The sequence below is a fragment of the Gekko japonicus genome, unplaced genomic scaffold (genome assembly GCF_001447785.1).
Source record: "Gekko japonicus isolate JY-2015 unplaced genomic scaffold, Gekko_japonicus_V1.1 scaffold223, whole genome shotgun sequence".
NCBI classification, from domain to species: Eukaryota; Metazoa; Chordata; class Lepidosauria; order Squamata; family Gekkonidae; genus Gekko; species Gekko japonicus.
In genome coordinates this window covers 439,769-457,017 of record NW_015175977.1, presented here as the reverse complement: position 1 = coordinate 457,017, position 17,249 = coordinate 439,769, and the positions used below count along the sequence as shown (strand labels likewise).

At 43.3% G+C, this 17,249-nt stretch overlaps 2 protein-coding genes across 2 annotated transcripts in view; both read left to right on the top strand.

Annotated features, from left to right (window-relative positions):
• Nucleotides 1–5,424, top strand: part of RMND1 (required for meiotic nuclear division 1 homolog) — a 41,364-nt gene extending 35,940 nt beyond the window's left edge. Inside the window, exons 12-13 of the mRNA XM_015426163.1 lie at nt 3,113–3,229; nt 3,689–5,424. Coding sequence (XP_015281649.1) covers nt 3,113–3,229; nt 3,689–3,721 — 150 coding nt within the window. The 3' untranslated portion in view covers nt 3,722–5,424. The remainder of the gene's footprint in view (nt 1–3,112; nt 3,230–3,688) is intronic.
• Nucleotides 5,425–11,253: 5,829 nt separating this feature from the next.
• On the top strand, nt 11,254–16,552 carry ZBTB2 (zinc finger and BTB domain containing 2). Its single transcript, XM_015426165.1, has 3 exons — nt 11,254–11,479; nt 13,448–13,630; nt 14,674–16,552. Exons 2-3 carry the CDS (start codon nt 13,458–13,460, stop codon nt 16,037–16,039), a joined length of 1,539 nt encoding a protein of 512 aa, XP_015281651.1. The 5' UTR covers nt 11,254–11,479; nt 13,448–13,457; the 3' UTR covers nt 16,040–16,552.
• Nucleotides 16,553–17,249: the final 697 nt, after the last annotated feature.

Here is a 17,249-nt window from a genome sequence, read left to right as displayed (position 1 = left end):
ACTGGCATTAAAGCTGTAAGCGAGCGATTTGGCTACTGCATCAGTTAGTTTGCTCCGGAGCCCTCCTTCCTGGGCTAAGACAAAAATGTGTGAGATGGAGGCTAAAAAACGGTGAGCTAGCTCACACTAACTCAGCTTAGAGGGAACACTGTCCACTACCATTCTTGGCTTGATTTACTCCCATCTTCCCAGTCTGTCTCCTGTCTTCTCTTCCCCAACTTGTTCCCTCTCCCTCTTTTGCAAGATCTCTGCGAATCCATCCCTGTAGTTTCCCTCATGTAAGTTCTCTCCCTAGCTCCCTTGCCCTCCTCCTTCACTACCCATCCTGCTCCGTTTCACTTCAACACCTCTATACGTAGCCTGCTGTTCCCTCATCTATTTTCTGTTCCCCTCTTTGTCCCCTTGAGAAGACATTCACAGGTGGTTGTATCTGGATGAGTCATGGAGGGGGGAACACACCTGGATGCTGAATTGCCTGTGCTAGGATTATTTAGACTGAATTGCATTTAAATTGTACCTTTCCTCCTTAACTTTTCTAGCCCTTTTTTATCAATTAAAATTGATCTTATTACTGTATTTACTAAATGCAAGACTAGATTTTCTCAGGTATGCCATCCAAAGGGGGGGGGGTTACATTTGCTTATGAGTTAGTTATATCCAATAATAATTTTTAGGGGGGGCTGGCTTATATTCAGGCTCATCTTCCTTTTGAGTAAATTCAACAGTACTTAGAAGTGTTTCTCATTTACTAACCTCCATCCAAAATGTGCTTTTGTATAGAGACTTAAAGATCTGAAGACCAGGTGGAAGAGGCACTTATGAAGAGCACATACACATAACCTCCATTTTTTTAGGCAACAAGCCTGTAAGCTTGCAGGCTGATACTACCAATCACATGAAAATCTGTTATATCCAAACCTTAACATTTCTTTTTCTATTGCCAAATGAAGTAGCAAAAGGTAATAATGTTGCTTCTATGTGCTAATCAGAATATTGGCACCAGGATTTTTTCTGGACTGGTGAGCTATGAAGGCGTAGTATTGGGTTGTGGCTAGGGTTGTGCTGGGGGAATACCATCCCACTTTTTGATTTAGGGTGCCTCAGGGCTCTGTCTTATCTCTAGCTTTCTGATATCTACAGGAAGCCACTGGGAGAGGTAATGTGGATATGTGGAGTATGGTGTCTTCAGTAGGCCAATAGAAGAACTCCCTCTCAGTCTCAGTCTAGGAAGGCAGTAGGAACACTAACCTGGTGTCTAGAGATAGAGAAGGGCTAGATGTGGCTGAACAAACCCTCTTAATCCTGACAAGAGGGAAGTACTGTTGGTTGGGGATGAAACTGAATAAGGTGTAGGGTTACAGCCTGTTCTGGAGAAGGTTGCTTTCTCTTTGAAAGAACAGGTCTGTTCCTGCATCCTGTGTTGGTGCTTGAAAAACAGGTAGCCAAATTAGTCCGGAGACGTTTTTTGTCCCCAGTTTGAGTCAGTTTGTCAACTGTGGCTCCTCATGGCAATGGTCCTGAGTTGGTAATATCCAGGTTAGACTACTGTAATGCACTCATCAGGCTTCCATTAAACTATGTGAAGACCTCAACTGCTGTAAAATGGGCTAGATTCAAGTCTAGTAGCACCTTAAGAGACCAACAGGAGTTTCAGGGTATAAGTTTTTGAGAGGCAAAGATCCCTTCATCAGATACAAGAATGGAGATCCTGAGTCCTTATATTCCAGTCAGAATGTGGGAGAGGGTGTTACAAAGAAAGAATGCAAAGGTACAGATGTAATCAGCTAAATTAGAGCAGGGGAGGAAATGTTTAGGGGCAGGAAATTAGCATCTGTAGTAAGATAGGAATCCTATGTCCCTATTCAGCCCGGGGGGGGGGGGGGAAGTCCATTCTAAATTTGTGCAGTAATCTCACAGTGCAATCTCCCCTTGAAGTTTCTGTATTTGAGGACTGCCACTCTTAGGCCAGCAATGGAATGTCCTGCAAGATTAAAATGTTCTCCCACTGTTTTTTGAGTGTTGAGATTTTTGACGTCAGATTTACAACTATTTATTCTTTTGCACAGTGACTCACCTGTTTGATGTAGAGAGCAGAAGGGCACTGGTGACACTTGATGGCATATATAACACTGATGAACAAATGAATGAATCAGGTGGCATGGCTTGGTATCATTAGGTCTGATGATTATGTCATCGGCATGAATATGGAGACAGAGTTGGTATCTAGGTTTACTACAGGCCCTGGTCCCAGTCCATGTCAGGAGGTTTTCTATGGGCAAGAAAAGGTTTGCCTCCCAGTTCCTGTGAGAAAGGCGTATCATTGCCCAGCATAGGCTGTAGGTCATTAATGATACATTGAACTGGTTTGAGCAGAGAGCTGTATGCAGCCACCAGTGGTATTCTGTTGTTGTCCATTTGGGTCTATCTTGTAGCAGACTACCCCTTGCTAGCATTCTGACTTTGTAAAACACTTATTTGTGCATTGTTAACTCATATTTTGCATCACATGCACTGATTTCCAGTTCATCTTCCAATTCAAGTGGCTGGTATTCTCATAACTGCCCTGGACCGAGATATCTGAGAGACTGCCTTCACCTATAGAAATCTGACCTTAGCTTAAGGTTGGCTAGTGCTGCCCTTCCTCAGACATCTCCCTTGAAAGAAAGATGTTTCATAGGCATGCAGGAAAGTAGGTGTTTCCATGGTCCCCAAACTTGGAAATTCTCTGCCCCCAAAAGCCTGATTGGGCCTCCTCTCTGAGGATCACAGAGCTCTGTGGATCTCATGGCTGCTCCTTCCTGTTGTACCCCCCCCCCGCAGCAGCTCTTGGATCAGAGTGGAGTACAGTGTATAAGAAAAACTGTAAACTATTATACATGGACACTTTCTTCTTGAATAGAAATGCTGTTGTCTTCACAAAAGAAGGATTTGTGATCAGAACCAAAGTATTAAGAGGCACTCTGAAGCAGTCAGTTATAAATAATATCAGAATTGCTATATTTATTGGGCTACAGCAAATTCGTAGAGCCTCTTCTGGGCTCTTTAGATGGTATTTAACAACATTATTTAGTCAGGACTCTTGAATACCAGTGCTTTTGTATCCTTACTGAAGGTGGTGAATGAAAAGCTTCAACACTGCACAGAGTTGACAGACTTAATGCGGAATCACTTGAGTGAAAAACATGCCTTGCGCTTGGAATGGATGATAGTGATACTCATAACCATAGAGGTTAGTCTGTAGCAGTATTATTTAGTACAGTATCATTAATGTGCAACCAGTGAAATCAATCACATGTGACTTCCTTTAAGGGATGGGAAGGAGCACGCAACTAATTACATGGGTTCCATATTTTCTACACAAGTGTTTTTTCTTGTATCAGTTTTGAACAGCATGAAAAAGCTTTAAGTTGGAAATGAATATTATTTTGGTACTCATAGTCTTATTTTCAGTGGTATCCAGTTGTGTACCTTCTCTGACAAACTACAAAGACATTTGTGTTTTGGGGGATATATGCAGCTGCTACTTCCTCCAGTGTGCAAATGTAAGAGTCCTAGTAGGCCTGGGACAGGGTACAATAGGAATGGGAAGAAATCTCCAGAATAGTTTGGTGCAATGTTTGGCTTTCATTATTTATAAAGAACTTGTGATTTGGAAAATGTACATATTAATGTTCTATTTATTTTGCAGGTCCTGTTTGAACTTGGCAGAGTGTTTTTCTAATAGCTGCAATAAATGGCAACTGTGAAGTGTTTGTCAAGATTCTGGAGACCATTCTAATAATGACTGATCTTGAGCTACTTTCTTCTGAATAATGTATGGACACTTGTTGCATACATATTGATGCAACTGGATCAAAGTTAAATCACTGTTATTTGAAAGTTGATCCTTACTTGGGATGTTTTTTAAGTTCTTAGAAAAGAAGATTTATAAGCTTTACTAATGATGTATCCAAACTGGCAGCTGTTTCATCTGTTGCGCTAGACAAAATTGTCTAGTTGAACAGCCTAGACAACCAGTCTTTGGTCTGAAAGATCATACCTTGTTTCAAAGGTAGTCCTCTTATGCACATGCGTCAAGTGAGATCGTTCATAAAGTGTACCACTGCAAATGTGCACATAGATTGTCCACAGACAAGTGTGGCCACAGCTTGGGGCCAGAAACAGGAAACTGACCCAAACACAAAAACTATTCTAAAGAAAATGTATATGCATGTGCATGCGTGCACCTGTGGCTGAAACAAAACTGAACCTGAACTTTCTTGGCTGCATTGAACCAAAACCTGTTCTGAACTGCTAAGCACACATGCTGATTACTAGTTAAAAACAAGTGGTTCAACAGACAATATAGGAAACTATCTCTATCTTCTCCAGCTATACAGAGGCATGCAAAAGAGAAGCCCCAGGAAACCTTAGGATGAAGGAGAGAATTCTGGGAATGGTAGTTCTCAAGTTATTACCTTGACTCCATTATATAAACCTGCAGCTTTCAGATTTGAAGGAAGCTCATACTGTGAACGAGTGTCATGCTACTATATATTTAAATGATTAACCAGCTATGGCTAATTTTTTTCAGTGTCTGGCTAGTTCAGATTGGCCTTGAGCTGCTTTTCCAAACAGCACAACACTCTTGATTAAAGCAAGGCCTGCAAATGTATTGATCACTATTTAGATCCTATCAGTGAGCCCAGTTTTAAGAGCCTAAAAATTACCTTGCCAAGTAAGATCAAGGTCCCTCTACCCAACATTGTCTTTCCAGTAGCAGTTAGCTCAGTACCTCTGGAAGCTTACAAGCAGGATGTACAAGTGGTAACATGTTGCTTATAGTATATTCCTTTGGTGCATACTATCTCTGAACATGGAGTTTCCATTTAATTCATAACTATTATTTTCCTCCGTATTGTATACTTTTGTATTAAATATGTCTTTCTGAAATACTGTCCGTTCTGAACACACTGTCAAACAACAGATAGTTGAGGATATTCAGTTATCTCCCAGTCATTAATAGTTTTTCAGCTTTTTCATGTTCTTTAGTCATCTTGCACACACACACACCCAATAAGAAACTGCTGTAGGCCTTCTATCATTTCAGTTTTTTCAACACTGGAATGGAATAATCAAAACTGCTGAATTCTTCTAGATATGGCTACATCACAGATGTGTGTTAATGGCAGTATACTTGCAATTGTTTACTCCCAGGAAATTAAAAACCCTTGAAATTAGCTCAGATTGAACTTTCTACTCCTACTGTGTAGTTTACTATAAAGAATATTTGGGACTGAATTAAGATTTGAAGAACACATGATGCTTAGTAACAACTATTCCTCTGGCAAGTTCTCCCTACTGTGATGTTTAGGTACACTTACCATGTGAAATTTCATCAGTGTGTCCTTTTCAAGAGCAGCCACTGAAGTGGAGGATGGTCAAGAGACACACATAGTGGTTCCACATTGCCTGGTGAACGTACATAAGCATTACTGAGTGATCAAGTAATCTGCCAAGGGAAGGCTGTCTTACACAGTATTCATCTGCTCCTGTTGTCATTCTCTTTTCAGAGGTTGGCTGAACCAGTTGTGGTGGTATTAATCTGTGCTAATAGTAGGTGATGCTGAAGATTCAAAATCTTCCCTCTCTTCTCCCCCCCCCCCCCAAACTGCCCTAGCCTTCTCCAGTCCCAGGAAGGTTGCCAATTCCAGCAGACATGGGTGCAGTGTCTGGGAGAATCTGTGGTATACCACATCATTTGTCCTCTGAAACTGCCATTTTCTCTAGAGAAAGTTGATCTCTGTAGTCTGGAGATCAGTTTGAGGTGCCCCGGAGGCTGGCAACCCCTAGACTCAAGGGACCTGCATTAACTAGTAGCTACATGCGTCAGGTGGCTGCAGTGGGGATGGGAAAGGGAATGAGACTGCTGCTTCTGCTTCTTGCATAAGTGGATTTCTGCTTACAGAGGATGGAGCCATTTCTTCGCCCTCTGCATTACATCAACTAGTTATGTGTGTAGCTGTTAGTCCCTTGACCCTAAAGAAAAACCCTGTGATCAGAAGGGACTTGGGAGGGATGGGGAAGACCCAGCATCATACTGACCTTCAAAAAACTAATTTTCCTGAGCATTTATTCACTTAATAGTATTATACTGCATGAAAGAGAGAACTTCACAAGAACAGTTGAGTAACATTTAAATTTACTTTGTTTGAAATGCCAAGTTTTTATCAAGCCAAGCGTCTCTTGTTTGCCATAAAGATTTGCTCACAACTCAAAATGAACAGTGTTGCAAAGTGGCAACATTCAGCCTGTTTATCAGTTGGGTGGCTACTGTTCATACATGCTTGTTACACAGATACAACCTTTCTTAAATGCACCTAAAGCAGCCTGTGTTTCTTTTGGAACCTTTTAGCCTATGTATACAAGGGTCAAACTTGGTACTATAGTTTCAGAAATGGAAGGAGGCAATAAAGTTTAAATATACTCTTATGTAGAATAAAAGGTGCAGCATAAAGACAAGCAGTGAGAGAGAGAGCAGATTCAAAACTAAGTGGCTGGTCCAGCAGGACCCAGACGAATCTAGTACACAGTCTAGGCTGAAGTAAAGATATTGTGTGTGTTGGGGGGGGGGTGCTGCCTAAATGGGGAATAAAGTAAAGTGCAAACTATGCTTTGTCTGCCCAATTTGGGCGGGGAGGGTTTGAGATCCATGGTATAGGATTTCTTGACAATTGTGAGGTGGGGGGAAGCCCTTTAAATACATTTTGTTTGTTGGAACTGTTGGGGTTTGAATTTGAGGGGAAAATCCAGAGTTTGGTAGCACTTCAAAGGAGCACTAAAATTGTGGATACCCAAGGAATTCCCTTTGGTCTTATTTCATATTTTGCAGTACACTGTTACATGTAAAATTAGAAAGGCCATTTTCTGCCACATCTTCTCTATATTATAAAGCTAATTTGGGGTGACTATGCTCGATGCGCTCCCTCAGCCAAAGGGTGAGGCGGCCGCCACTCACACAGGGGATGCTGGCCACTGGCCGCAGTCTCTGCCCCTACCCACTGAGGCGGCGCCAGAGTGAACATGCCCCGCAATTCGAAGAGAGAGCTGCTTTGGCGTGACCACGCTCAATGCACTCCCTCAGCCGTAGCTTGAGCCAGCCGTCACTCATGCTGGGGACGCTGGCCATTGACCGCAGTCTCTGACGCCCGCCCACAGATACAGCGCCAGGGCGAACGTGCCCCACAATTCGAAGACACCATGGCGGAGTCTCACCCCGCCACCCAAACAGCCGCTGTGTCCGTCCTCTTCCGACTGTCCGCAGCCAGCTGGGCTGCGCGCAGCCTGACGATGGATGGGCCACGCATGCCACCGGGGGGGGCGGGGGTGTGGCCCTCACCTGAACACGCGTTGCCACCCGGCCTCCGTGCGATCTGACAATGGGCGGCCTGGCCGCTCCAGGGGGGGGGACTCCAGCACGCAGGGGCCGCCTCCGGCTGCACCCAATCCTCCTGCCGCTGCCGACTACATGCAGCTGGCTGGCCTCTCACTGGGTGCTAGGACTTGTTGTCTTCCTCCACAATGGGCTTTGCTCCTAGTTCATTAATTCAGTATGAATAATGTTTGCTTAACTAGAAGATTGTCCTTTTTTTAGTAGTGCTCTTCAGAACTTTTGAGGCCCCCAGATTCACTTGCAGTTTTCTCTGGAGGTTGTATCAGTCTGGTTAATACATCAGCTCAAGCTTTGGGTTATTACATTTTATTTATTTAATTTTACCTGCTTGCATGAGTATAAGTCAAATATTCTATTACATATGTATCAGGGGCTGGATATGAAAACCATATTTTCCATTCCATGCATAGGTCTCATATACTGTGTTCAAGTTACAATAAAACAAATTCTACTGAGATCAGTTACATACCTCTGATGCGAACTTTCAAAATCGCCGTTTGGTAAAAATAGGGGGGAAAGGCTATTGCAAAAGGCACTGGAAGAAAATGCAAGTGTCTTTCCACTTAGTTAGAAAGCAGTAAACAATGCAAGTGTTCACCTAACCAGCTGCATACAATGCTACCTACATTTCCTTGGGAGCCGGCCCCTCACTAAACATAGCAGCTTTTCTTCCCAGTAAACATGCATACACTCAGGCTGCACAAGTTCTGCTCCGAACTGTTAAAAGTAAAGTGAGGGACTTCAACAAAATCAGACAAGAAAATACACACAAATTACCCATATAACCCAAGAAGTACACAAACACTGATTTATTTAGTCTACACTTCTGTAATCCCACAATAAGTGAATGATACACATACACTACTTAGAGCCCACTTCACACATGCAGGGGCTAATCCCTTCTTCACAGCTAATGTTCCTCTACAATAAAACCGACTGTACTGTTATATATGAAGGGAACCCTCTGATATAAATTAACTTTTTATTACAAATATACTAGAATACAGAAAATATAATGCATTTCTCAAACTTAATACAGTGATCTATGAATGTACTGTTTTACTAAAAGGATAAACTCTACTGGATCAGTTGGTTCAGTATCCTGTTTCCAATCATAACCAATGAGAAGCCTAAAAGCAGATAATGACAGCAACAGCCTTTCCATATTGTATGTCTCAAAGACCACTGCCTTTAAACATGGAGGTTCTATTTAACCATCAACTGGAAAGTCTAACTGGTACCAGATCATCAAATTATTTCCAATGAATTTCAGAAGCTTTTGAATTGGACCAGTTCTCCCTTGAAATATTAAGCCTATATAATTGAAGGGAAGCACAATTTAAAATTTGTGTATGATGCAACTTTGATCTCATCTTAAAGTTCAACATTCCTCTACAAATGAATGTACTAATAAGCTTGTATTAGTATCAGTCTCCAATACTTAACTAAAAGGGAAATGTCTGTGTGTGATTAGTTGACTGCAAAAAGAAAATATGAGAAGAATCACTACAAAGCCAATAATGCTAGGAAAAGCTGAAGGCAGCAGGAAAAGAGCACCCAAAATGAGACAGATTGACTCAATCAAGGAAGCCACAGACCCCAGTTTGCAAGACCTGAGCAAGGCTGTTAATGATAAGACAATTTGGAGGTCATTAATTCATCGGTCTCTGTCAGAAGTGACTTGCTGGCACTTAACACATACACTCAAAGGAAAACAAACAGAGCAAGCCCTGCTCCAAAACATTTTTGTCCTGTGTTCCTTTTTAAATTCAGAAATTTTCTAATTTTTTATTTTTCATAATCGGTATGTAGTTATCTGTACAAGTAGGAGAAAGCCTTAAAAGTGATCATAGCTATGATTGTAAATGCTTTATAAGCTTTTTTGATCCACTTTTGTGAATTAGGAAGAAGTTAGAAATTAATGAGGGGGAGGACTGATTATATGCACATTTACCTGGTAGTAAACTGGTGAGATTTCCAAGTAAGCATGCATTTAAAAACAAGAGTGAGGGGATGAAAATCCAAGGCAACAGAGAGCCAATGCAATGTAAGGGCTAAGGCCTGGGAAACCAGGTTCAAATCCCAACTCCACCATGAAGTTCACTGGGTGGCCAGTCTCCTAACCTACCTCACAGGGGTACTGTGAGGATAAAGTGGCAGAGGAAAAAACAATCTACACCACCCTAAATTCCTTGGCAGAAAAGCAGGATAATGTATTTATTTATATTTAAATAATAAACGAAAGATGCAGAAAGAAAATAAAGAGCAGGAAAATGAAAACATAACTGTGGTTATACTTTGAAACCACTGGAATATCAAGCACCCAATGTACAGATCAGAAAGGTACATTTGGTTTTAAGCCTTTTCAGATCTGTTGCTAAGCCAGTGAAACTAAATAATTTGAAACAGTGTGATTGTAGATTGCAGGCTGAGGTTCTATAACCCTTTGATAAAGAATTAGTTTATAAACTCCAAATAAAAAATAAAGGATACCACAGGCAACAGATCCTCTAATACTTAGGCAGTCTTATCTTTTCCAACAGAGAATCGTTCCACTATCTTAATACTGGTACATCTGTGTTCTGGACAACCCAATCAGAACAAATATTAGATTTACTTAAACCAAGATCAAGGAGAACAAACAAAATATTTCTGCAATCCCTCTTAGTATCAGTAAATCTTATAACCATGGAGAAAAATGTGATCAACATGGTGCAACCAGCAAAGATGCTTGAAACTTTTAGCAGAAAAAGGGATGCATAATGTTATAGGAGGCAACAAACAAACTGATGCTGATGCAGACTCAAGATGCACACCCCAAAGCATTCTATGGAAGACAGCAATGGGACTGTGCCCGATTGCTGCAAACCCCTGTAAGTGTGCTTAGGATAAAATTCCACTGAACTCAGTGGGACTCTGACTGAACATGCCAAGTAAACACAAACTAGGAGATACCATCACAGCAATACTGTAGGGCACTGTCTCTTCCCAATTTGAGCGTCTGCTATTCAATACACCTACCAGCAGAAGCCTGTTCTCTTTGGTGCAGACACAGCCATTTATACATTAGGTTTATTGCCATTCACAGAGTCTTAAATAGGGATTTAATATCATTCCTAGTTTGTTGACTTTCCAGTAACATGCATGCAGAAACGAATATTTAGAACTGAAACTTATGTCCAGTATCCACCAAAGCCCCAATAATTTCAATATCTAAGTGTCTGTAACTGTGCATTATGTCAAACGTTTTAATTTAAACTGCTAGCACTGACCAACTCGACCAAAACTTCACAAAGTCAAAACCATATTATTTGGCTCTACCCATACAGTTACAAATACATTCACAATACACAACTTTCAGCACCCATCACTCTCTGTGCTATAAACAAAAAAGCATCGACCTAAAATATACAAATTACTATTTTAAAATTCCCATATAGTATAAACCATTAAACTTGAAGAGTCACCCACTCCAGATTCCTTTTTTAACCCAAAATAAAGCGTACTTAAATTTTGTTTTGGCCACCTCGTGGCAATTCCCTCCCTCTTGGTTGTGATGAGCGGCGGGGCGGGGGAGGCAAGAGGCCAGGGTGTGAAGATCCCGTTCCTGAAGCCTCTCACAGCAGACCTCAATGGAATCTGCCCTGAAGAGCCGCCCGGAGCCGGGCCCCCGCTCGGTTCTCGCGGCCGCCGCTGCAAACAGCGCGGCTGGGAGAGCTCAGCCCAGCCGGTGCGGCCTGCCTGCTGCTCGCTGGAAGCGCCGCGCGCCAAGAGAGGCGAGGCAGAGCGGGCGGGGAGGCGAGGGGGGAGGGGAGGCTCCTGCTGCTGTTGCCGCCACAGCTCTCGTCGCCGCCTCCCCTCCCCCTCCTCTCTTGTCTCTCCCCGGCGGGGGCTCCTCGCTACAGCCTCTCTGCTCCGCTCTCGATCATGTGACCCTAACGTAACCGGACAGGAAAAGCCGCCGCCGCCGCCGCCGCGCTGACTCCGTTGTTGCTGCTGCTGCTGGGCGCGCGGAGACGGCGGGGGCCCCCCGAGAGCGCGAGCCAGGTGAGCGCGGATTACCACCCCCACAGACACACACGCTCGAGAAGAACCCGGGCGAGGGGAGCGGAGAAGCGGAGGGGTCGTGCGTGGCGGCGGGAGGGAGGCCAGAGCGCCTCCGGCCCCTCCCCCGACACCCACCATTGTGCGGCGGGCGGTTGGGCCAGGTCGGGATCCGGGGAAAGGAGAGAGAAGGCTCCAAGGCCTGCAGGGGGCTTTTCCGGCCAAGCGGCCCGGAGCCTTGGGAAGGCAGCAGGGGAGCAGGCGGGCTCAGGGCTGTAGAGGGAGTCGATCCCCCGGTGGGAGCCGGAGGGGAGCAACTGCTCGCTCGCTCGCTCCAGCCCTGCTCCGGGGGTCGGTCTGAGACGGGCTCGGTCGTTAGCGCTGGCCCGCCCTCGCGCCGGTTCCCCCTGCCTTCCTCGCGCTCGCCAAACGGCGAAGCGGCCTTTCCCTTTTCTCTCACCAGCGGCGGCAACAGCCCGGCCTAGGAGGGGGAGGGGCGGGCGCTGAGGCAGCCGCGCGGAGCGGGAAAGGGAGGGAGGGAGAGGGGAGGAAGGGAGGGGGGGCGGATGGTGGGCGGCTCCGTCTGCGTCTCCTCAGCAGTCTAGGCGGCCCTGGCGACAGCGGCGGATCCCGTCTCTCGCGCGCCTTAGGCGCCTCAGCTCGCTCGCGCGGCTTACGTCGGCTCTCGCTGTCGTCCGTCCATCGTACGCCCCGCCTTCTCCGTGCGTCGCGACTGCGCGCGCGCGCGCGGCGGCCTGGCGTCGCGTCGCATGCGGAGTCAAGGGGGGCGGGCCTGCGAAAGCCAGGGGCGCGCGCGGCCTCACAGGCTTCTCTCCCCTCCCCCCACCCTTTCCTCACGGGTAGCCAATGGGAAGCGCCGTCGCGGAAAGCTCTGCGTGATTCACCGAGGGAAGCCGAGGATGAGCCTTCCGGAGAGAGAGGTTCCAGTCCTCCACCGCTATAGGTTGCTGTTGCTTTCTCTGGCTCTCATTGACTCCTGGGAGCGTTTCGTGCGTTGTCTTCTCCCACAAGCGCACGCTTCAGCGTCCTGACGGCCGGCGCTTACAGGCTGCCTTGTGGGCTGCCTTGGAAAGTAGACGCTTCTCTATGCAGTCAGTTTATCAGCGACGAAATGTGCCCCAGGGAGGTGTCACCGTTTCTTCCTGGGTAGAATGTAATCAAACTTTACATCCTACGACTCAGCTTCCGTTTTTTGTGCAGCCGAAAAGGTTTTGCTCGTCATGACTGGAAAGCAAAGGGTCAGTTCACAAGTCAATTAGAATGGTTTTAAATTATTTCCAGAGTCACTTCTCCGAGTACACAGTTTTGTGGTTTGAAATAGACGTGACTTTAAATGCAAGAGCCACTGTTTTCAGGTTTGTGTCCTCGCAAGCTTTAACTTGTAGAAGCTTATGCTGCGATAAATGTTGCTAGTCTCTAAAAGTACGATGGGACCTCTCTTATTTTGCTACTGCTCATTAGCACAGCCACCCACCTAAAATTATCCTGAACCATTTTGCCTTGTGCTGCAAGCATTCTTGTGTAGCCTCCTGAAATCAATGTGACAATACATTGGTGCTTTGAGTCCTCACAGGCAGGGCTGGAAAAATTCAGGGCACTACTGGCCATTACATTTTTGGCAAGGTTCCAAGCATCTGGCAATACAGATCATGATCCTTCAAGCCATCCTGTAGCAATGCTTTGCATATTCTAATTTAGTGGAAAGTTGAGCTCACTTCTCCCTTTATCCACTGTTGACTGAGCTTTCAGATGTATTGGAAACCCAATTTCTCTTCTGTTAAACAATATTGCCTTCAGCAAATCACACTTGGTACAGTTCAGATACTACTAGCAAATTGCCAATTGATTTTAATTTTCGTGGATCAGATCCCATTTTAATGAACAGAAAATCACACCTTTGACCTTTATTTTTAATTAATTTCGCTTTCATCAAGTTTATTTGCTTTGCAGATTTTAAAAGATGGATTTGGCCAACCATGGGCTTATTCTTCTGCAGCAACTTAATGCTCAAAGAGAGTTTGGTTTCCTGTGTGACTGCACAGTTGCTATTGGTGATGTCTACTTCAAAGCGCACAAGTCTGTTCTTGCTTCTTTTTCAAACTATTTCAAGATGCTGTTTGTTCATCAGAGCAGGTAATTATAAAAGGGTTCTCTCTTTTTAAAGAGAGAGGATATGCACGTTGTTGAAGGAATTGTGAAGTTTAATGGCATCCTAATGTGGGTTGCTTCATAATTCATGGTATTTTCAGTTTAATTCACACATCAGTTAAGTCATTGCTGACTGATTTGTTTCATTGCTAATTGGTTTGTTGATTGAGCAGAACAACTGCAATCCCTGAAAGTTGACATTTCAGTTTAAAATCTAATCCACTGCATCCATAAATCCATTGCAGTAATACAAACAGTGGCTTAAACCACTGCAACAAAAATAATGATATGGCTCCCCTGCCTGTGTAACCCCAGCCCTTATCATCACTGGAATATGGGACTCAAGAGTGTGTTTTCCATTCCAGTTTTCTGTCCTCACAGCCAAAATCAGACTGAGTTCTTAGAACTTGATTTACAAAACAAATCTAGTAGGCAGTTAGGTCTTAATCCGATGAAGTTTATATATCCTGTTGCTAATTCAAAGTCCAGGTTACCATGCTGAGCAGTGATGAGGGAGGAATTACTGATTTTTTAAAAATGTTCTTGCTCTTGGATGTTTTTAATTAAATACACATAGGGTCTCCTGGTGCATTTGTTACTTTTTCCTTGTACTGTGGGGGAAGAAACACATGAGCCAGAGGCCTACTTTCAGTCTCACCCTACAGTTTCAGGGAGGTCAGATACCCAAATGTCCAGATACAGAAGGGTTTCTGTTTTATTTTGATGTGCGAAGGATCTGTATAGTTCAACAAAATTCATCTGTATTTTCTGCATCAAGGAATATCTATCAACTATAACTCTCCTTTTCTGAAACTGATTTTAATAGAAGTTATCTGTTGTTCTGGTACCTAAAATCAAGATATAAATCGTTCTTTTTCAAAAAATATGACAGTTTTTAATGAAAGATTGTTACATTGCTAAGTTCACATCAGTAGCAGCTTCCTAGTTTACTTAAATTAGTTGTACTTCTGCTTTTTATGAAATACTTTATGTTGATATTTTAATATATGTTTTTAAACATCTTTCAGTGAATGTGTCCGTTTGAAAGCAACTGACATACAGCCAGATATATTCAGCTATCTCTTGCATTTGATGTACACTGGGAAGATGGCACCTCAGCTCATAGATCCTGTTCGATTAGAGCAAGGAATAAAGTTTCTGCATGCATATCCATTGATTCAAGAAGCCAGCCTAGCCAGCCAAGGAAACTTTGCACACGCAGAGCAAGTTTTTCCACTGGCATCTTCATTATATGGTATTCAGATAGCAGATCATCAAGCAAGAAATCCCACAAAAACAGCTTCAGCAGCTGACAAACCAGTGCGAGAACCAAGGCCGCAACCATCCCGAGTAAACCAAGAACAGGTGCATGAAGGCTCTCAGTCATCACAGCTACCACCACCAACTCTGCCTCAGTTGCCCCAGACAAATATGGCCCCTTCTGACCCGCTGCAGTCTTCAGTGTCTCCAGAATTGGTTCCGGCTCCTCCTCATTCTTCTCCACCAGGAGATGAAACCAACATGGAAGCCTCTTCTTCAGATGATCAGCCTGCTTCTCTCACAATAGCACATGTCAAACCAAGCATTATGAAAAAGAATGGAAGCTTTCCCAAATACTATGCTTGCCACCTCTGTGGCCGACGATTCAATTTGCGTAGTAGCTTGCGTGAACACCTTCAGATTCACACGGGAGTGCCATTCACATCAAGCCAACATGGGGAAAGTAGTGTTCCTCTGTCTCTTTGTAACAGTGCTCCTGAAAAAGATGCTATGGAAGTGCCTGAAGCGGGAATGATTAGTGACAGTGAGCTGCAGCAGATCTCAGATTCACCAATAATTGATGGACAACAGCAAGCAGAAACACCACCACCCTCTGACATTGCTGACATAGATAACTTGGAACAGGCAGATCAAGAAAGGGAAGTTAAAAGACGCAAGTATGAATGTTCCATTTGTGGACGCAAATTCATTCAGAAAAGCCACTGGAGAGAGCACATGTACATACATACTGGCAAGCCTTTCAAGTGCAGTACCTGTGATAAAAGCTTCTGCCGGGCCAATCAAGCTGCTAGACATGTGTGTCTAAACCAAAGCATGGACACATACACCATGGTAGACAAGCAGACTCTGGAGCTTTGTACTTTTGAGGAAGGCAACCAAATGGACAACATGTTGGTACAGACCAACAAACCATATAAATGCAACTTGTGTGACAAAACGTTCTCCACTCCCAATGAGGTTGTCAAACATTCGTGCCAAAGTCAAAACTCTGTTTTCACTCTAGAAGAAGATAGATCCATTCTGTTAGGAGGTGGGGACGGTGAAACCACAGAGAGTGATCACTCTGTCCTAGACTCTATCAAAAAGGAACAGGAAGCAGTGTTGTTAGACTGACTGAGACTAACATCATTTTTTTAAAAGTTTGTTTCATTCATTTTTACTAAACTCATCCTCTTCCCCTCCCCCAACCAAAATTACACTGACATGGAAAGAAGTCTGACTGTCCTTTTCCCAACAAAAAGTATAAATGTAATAAAGGGTATTGTATGAAATCATAACAATTGATTTTAATACAGAGGAAAATATGTAAGGGTAATTCAGCTAACTATGTGATTATTGATAGAAAATGTATCTAACAAGTTCTAAACAATTTTAGGCTATTTAAATGTATACTTGAATGCAGTGGGATGCAAGATGTGAAGAAGATTGAAAAGAAACAGAAAATATATTTAAGTACAATTATTTTCTCTCCTAATAAGTTGCCTTTTATAGGAAGAGTAGCTTCAGAATTCTTTCAGTTCTACACTTATAAACTATACAGTTGTCACTTTACAAAAACTCAGAAATTCCCATAATGAATGAAGGAAATTCGTTTAGTGCACAGGGTTGGGGTGTTGTTGCTTTTTTGTTTGTTTGGTCAGGTGTTTGTTTCCAGATAACTTCATTGACATTATGTTGATCAAAAAGCTTATTACTAAAGCAGTGATTCCAAGCATACTAACTTGGAAATAAATCCCACTGAGAGCAATGAGACTTCCATTTCCAAGTAAATGTGTTTAGGATCAGATTTTTACTGAAAGTTCAGAAATAATGTGATGGCAATCGTTTTATATGCATAAAAAGTTTGTGTGTATATACTTCATGTATATGCAGGTAAATGTATGCATGGACATTCCCAGACGAACTCTTCTGAAGAATAATTGAACTACTTTTAATGTCTAACAAATTGGTTCTTTTTAAAAGTATTTTTAAACTTGTCCAGAGTGTATGCAGTTTTTGTCCTACAGAATGGAAACTGGTGATGATGATGTTGAATGTTGTCAACCAAGACTTGGAGGAGACCAGAGATTGTAAATAGTGAGCCCTGTGTGCTAAGTTCAAAGTGTGAAGGGAGTGAAGGTTCTGAGTCTTTCCAGGGTCAGAGGGAGGGGAATTTTTTTTTTGGCTTATTCATCACATAGTAATCCGAGTGATCCATGTTTACTTGATTAACATGTAGGAATGAAGAAATCTGGTCTTTTGTTAAGCTACTAGTATCTTCTTTTAACACCACAAAATGAAAAAAGAATGATGAAAGTACATCATGGTTGGTTTTCCAGTAACA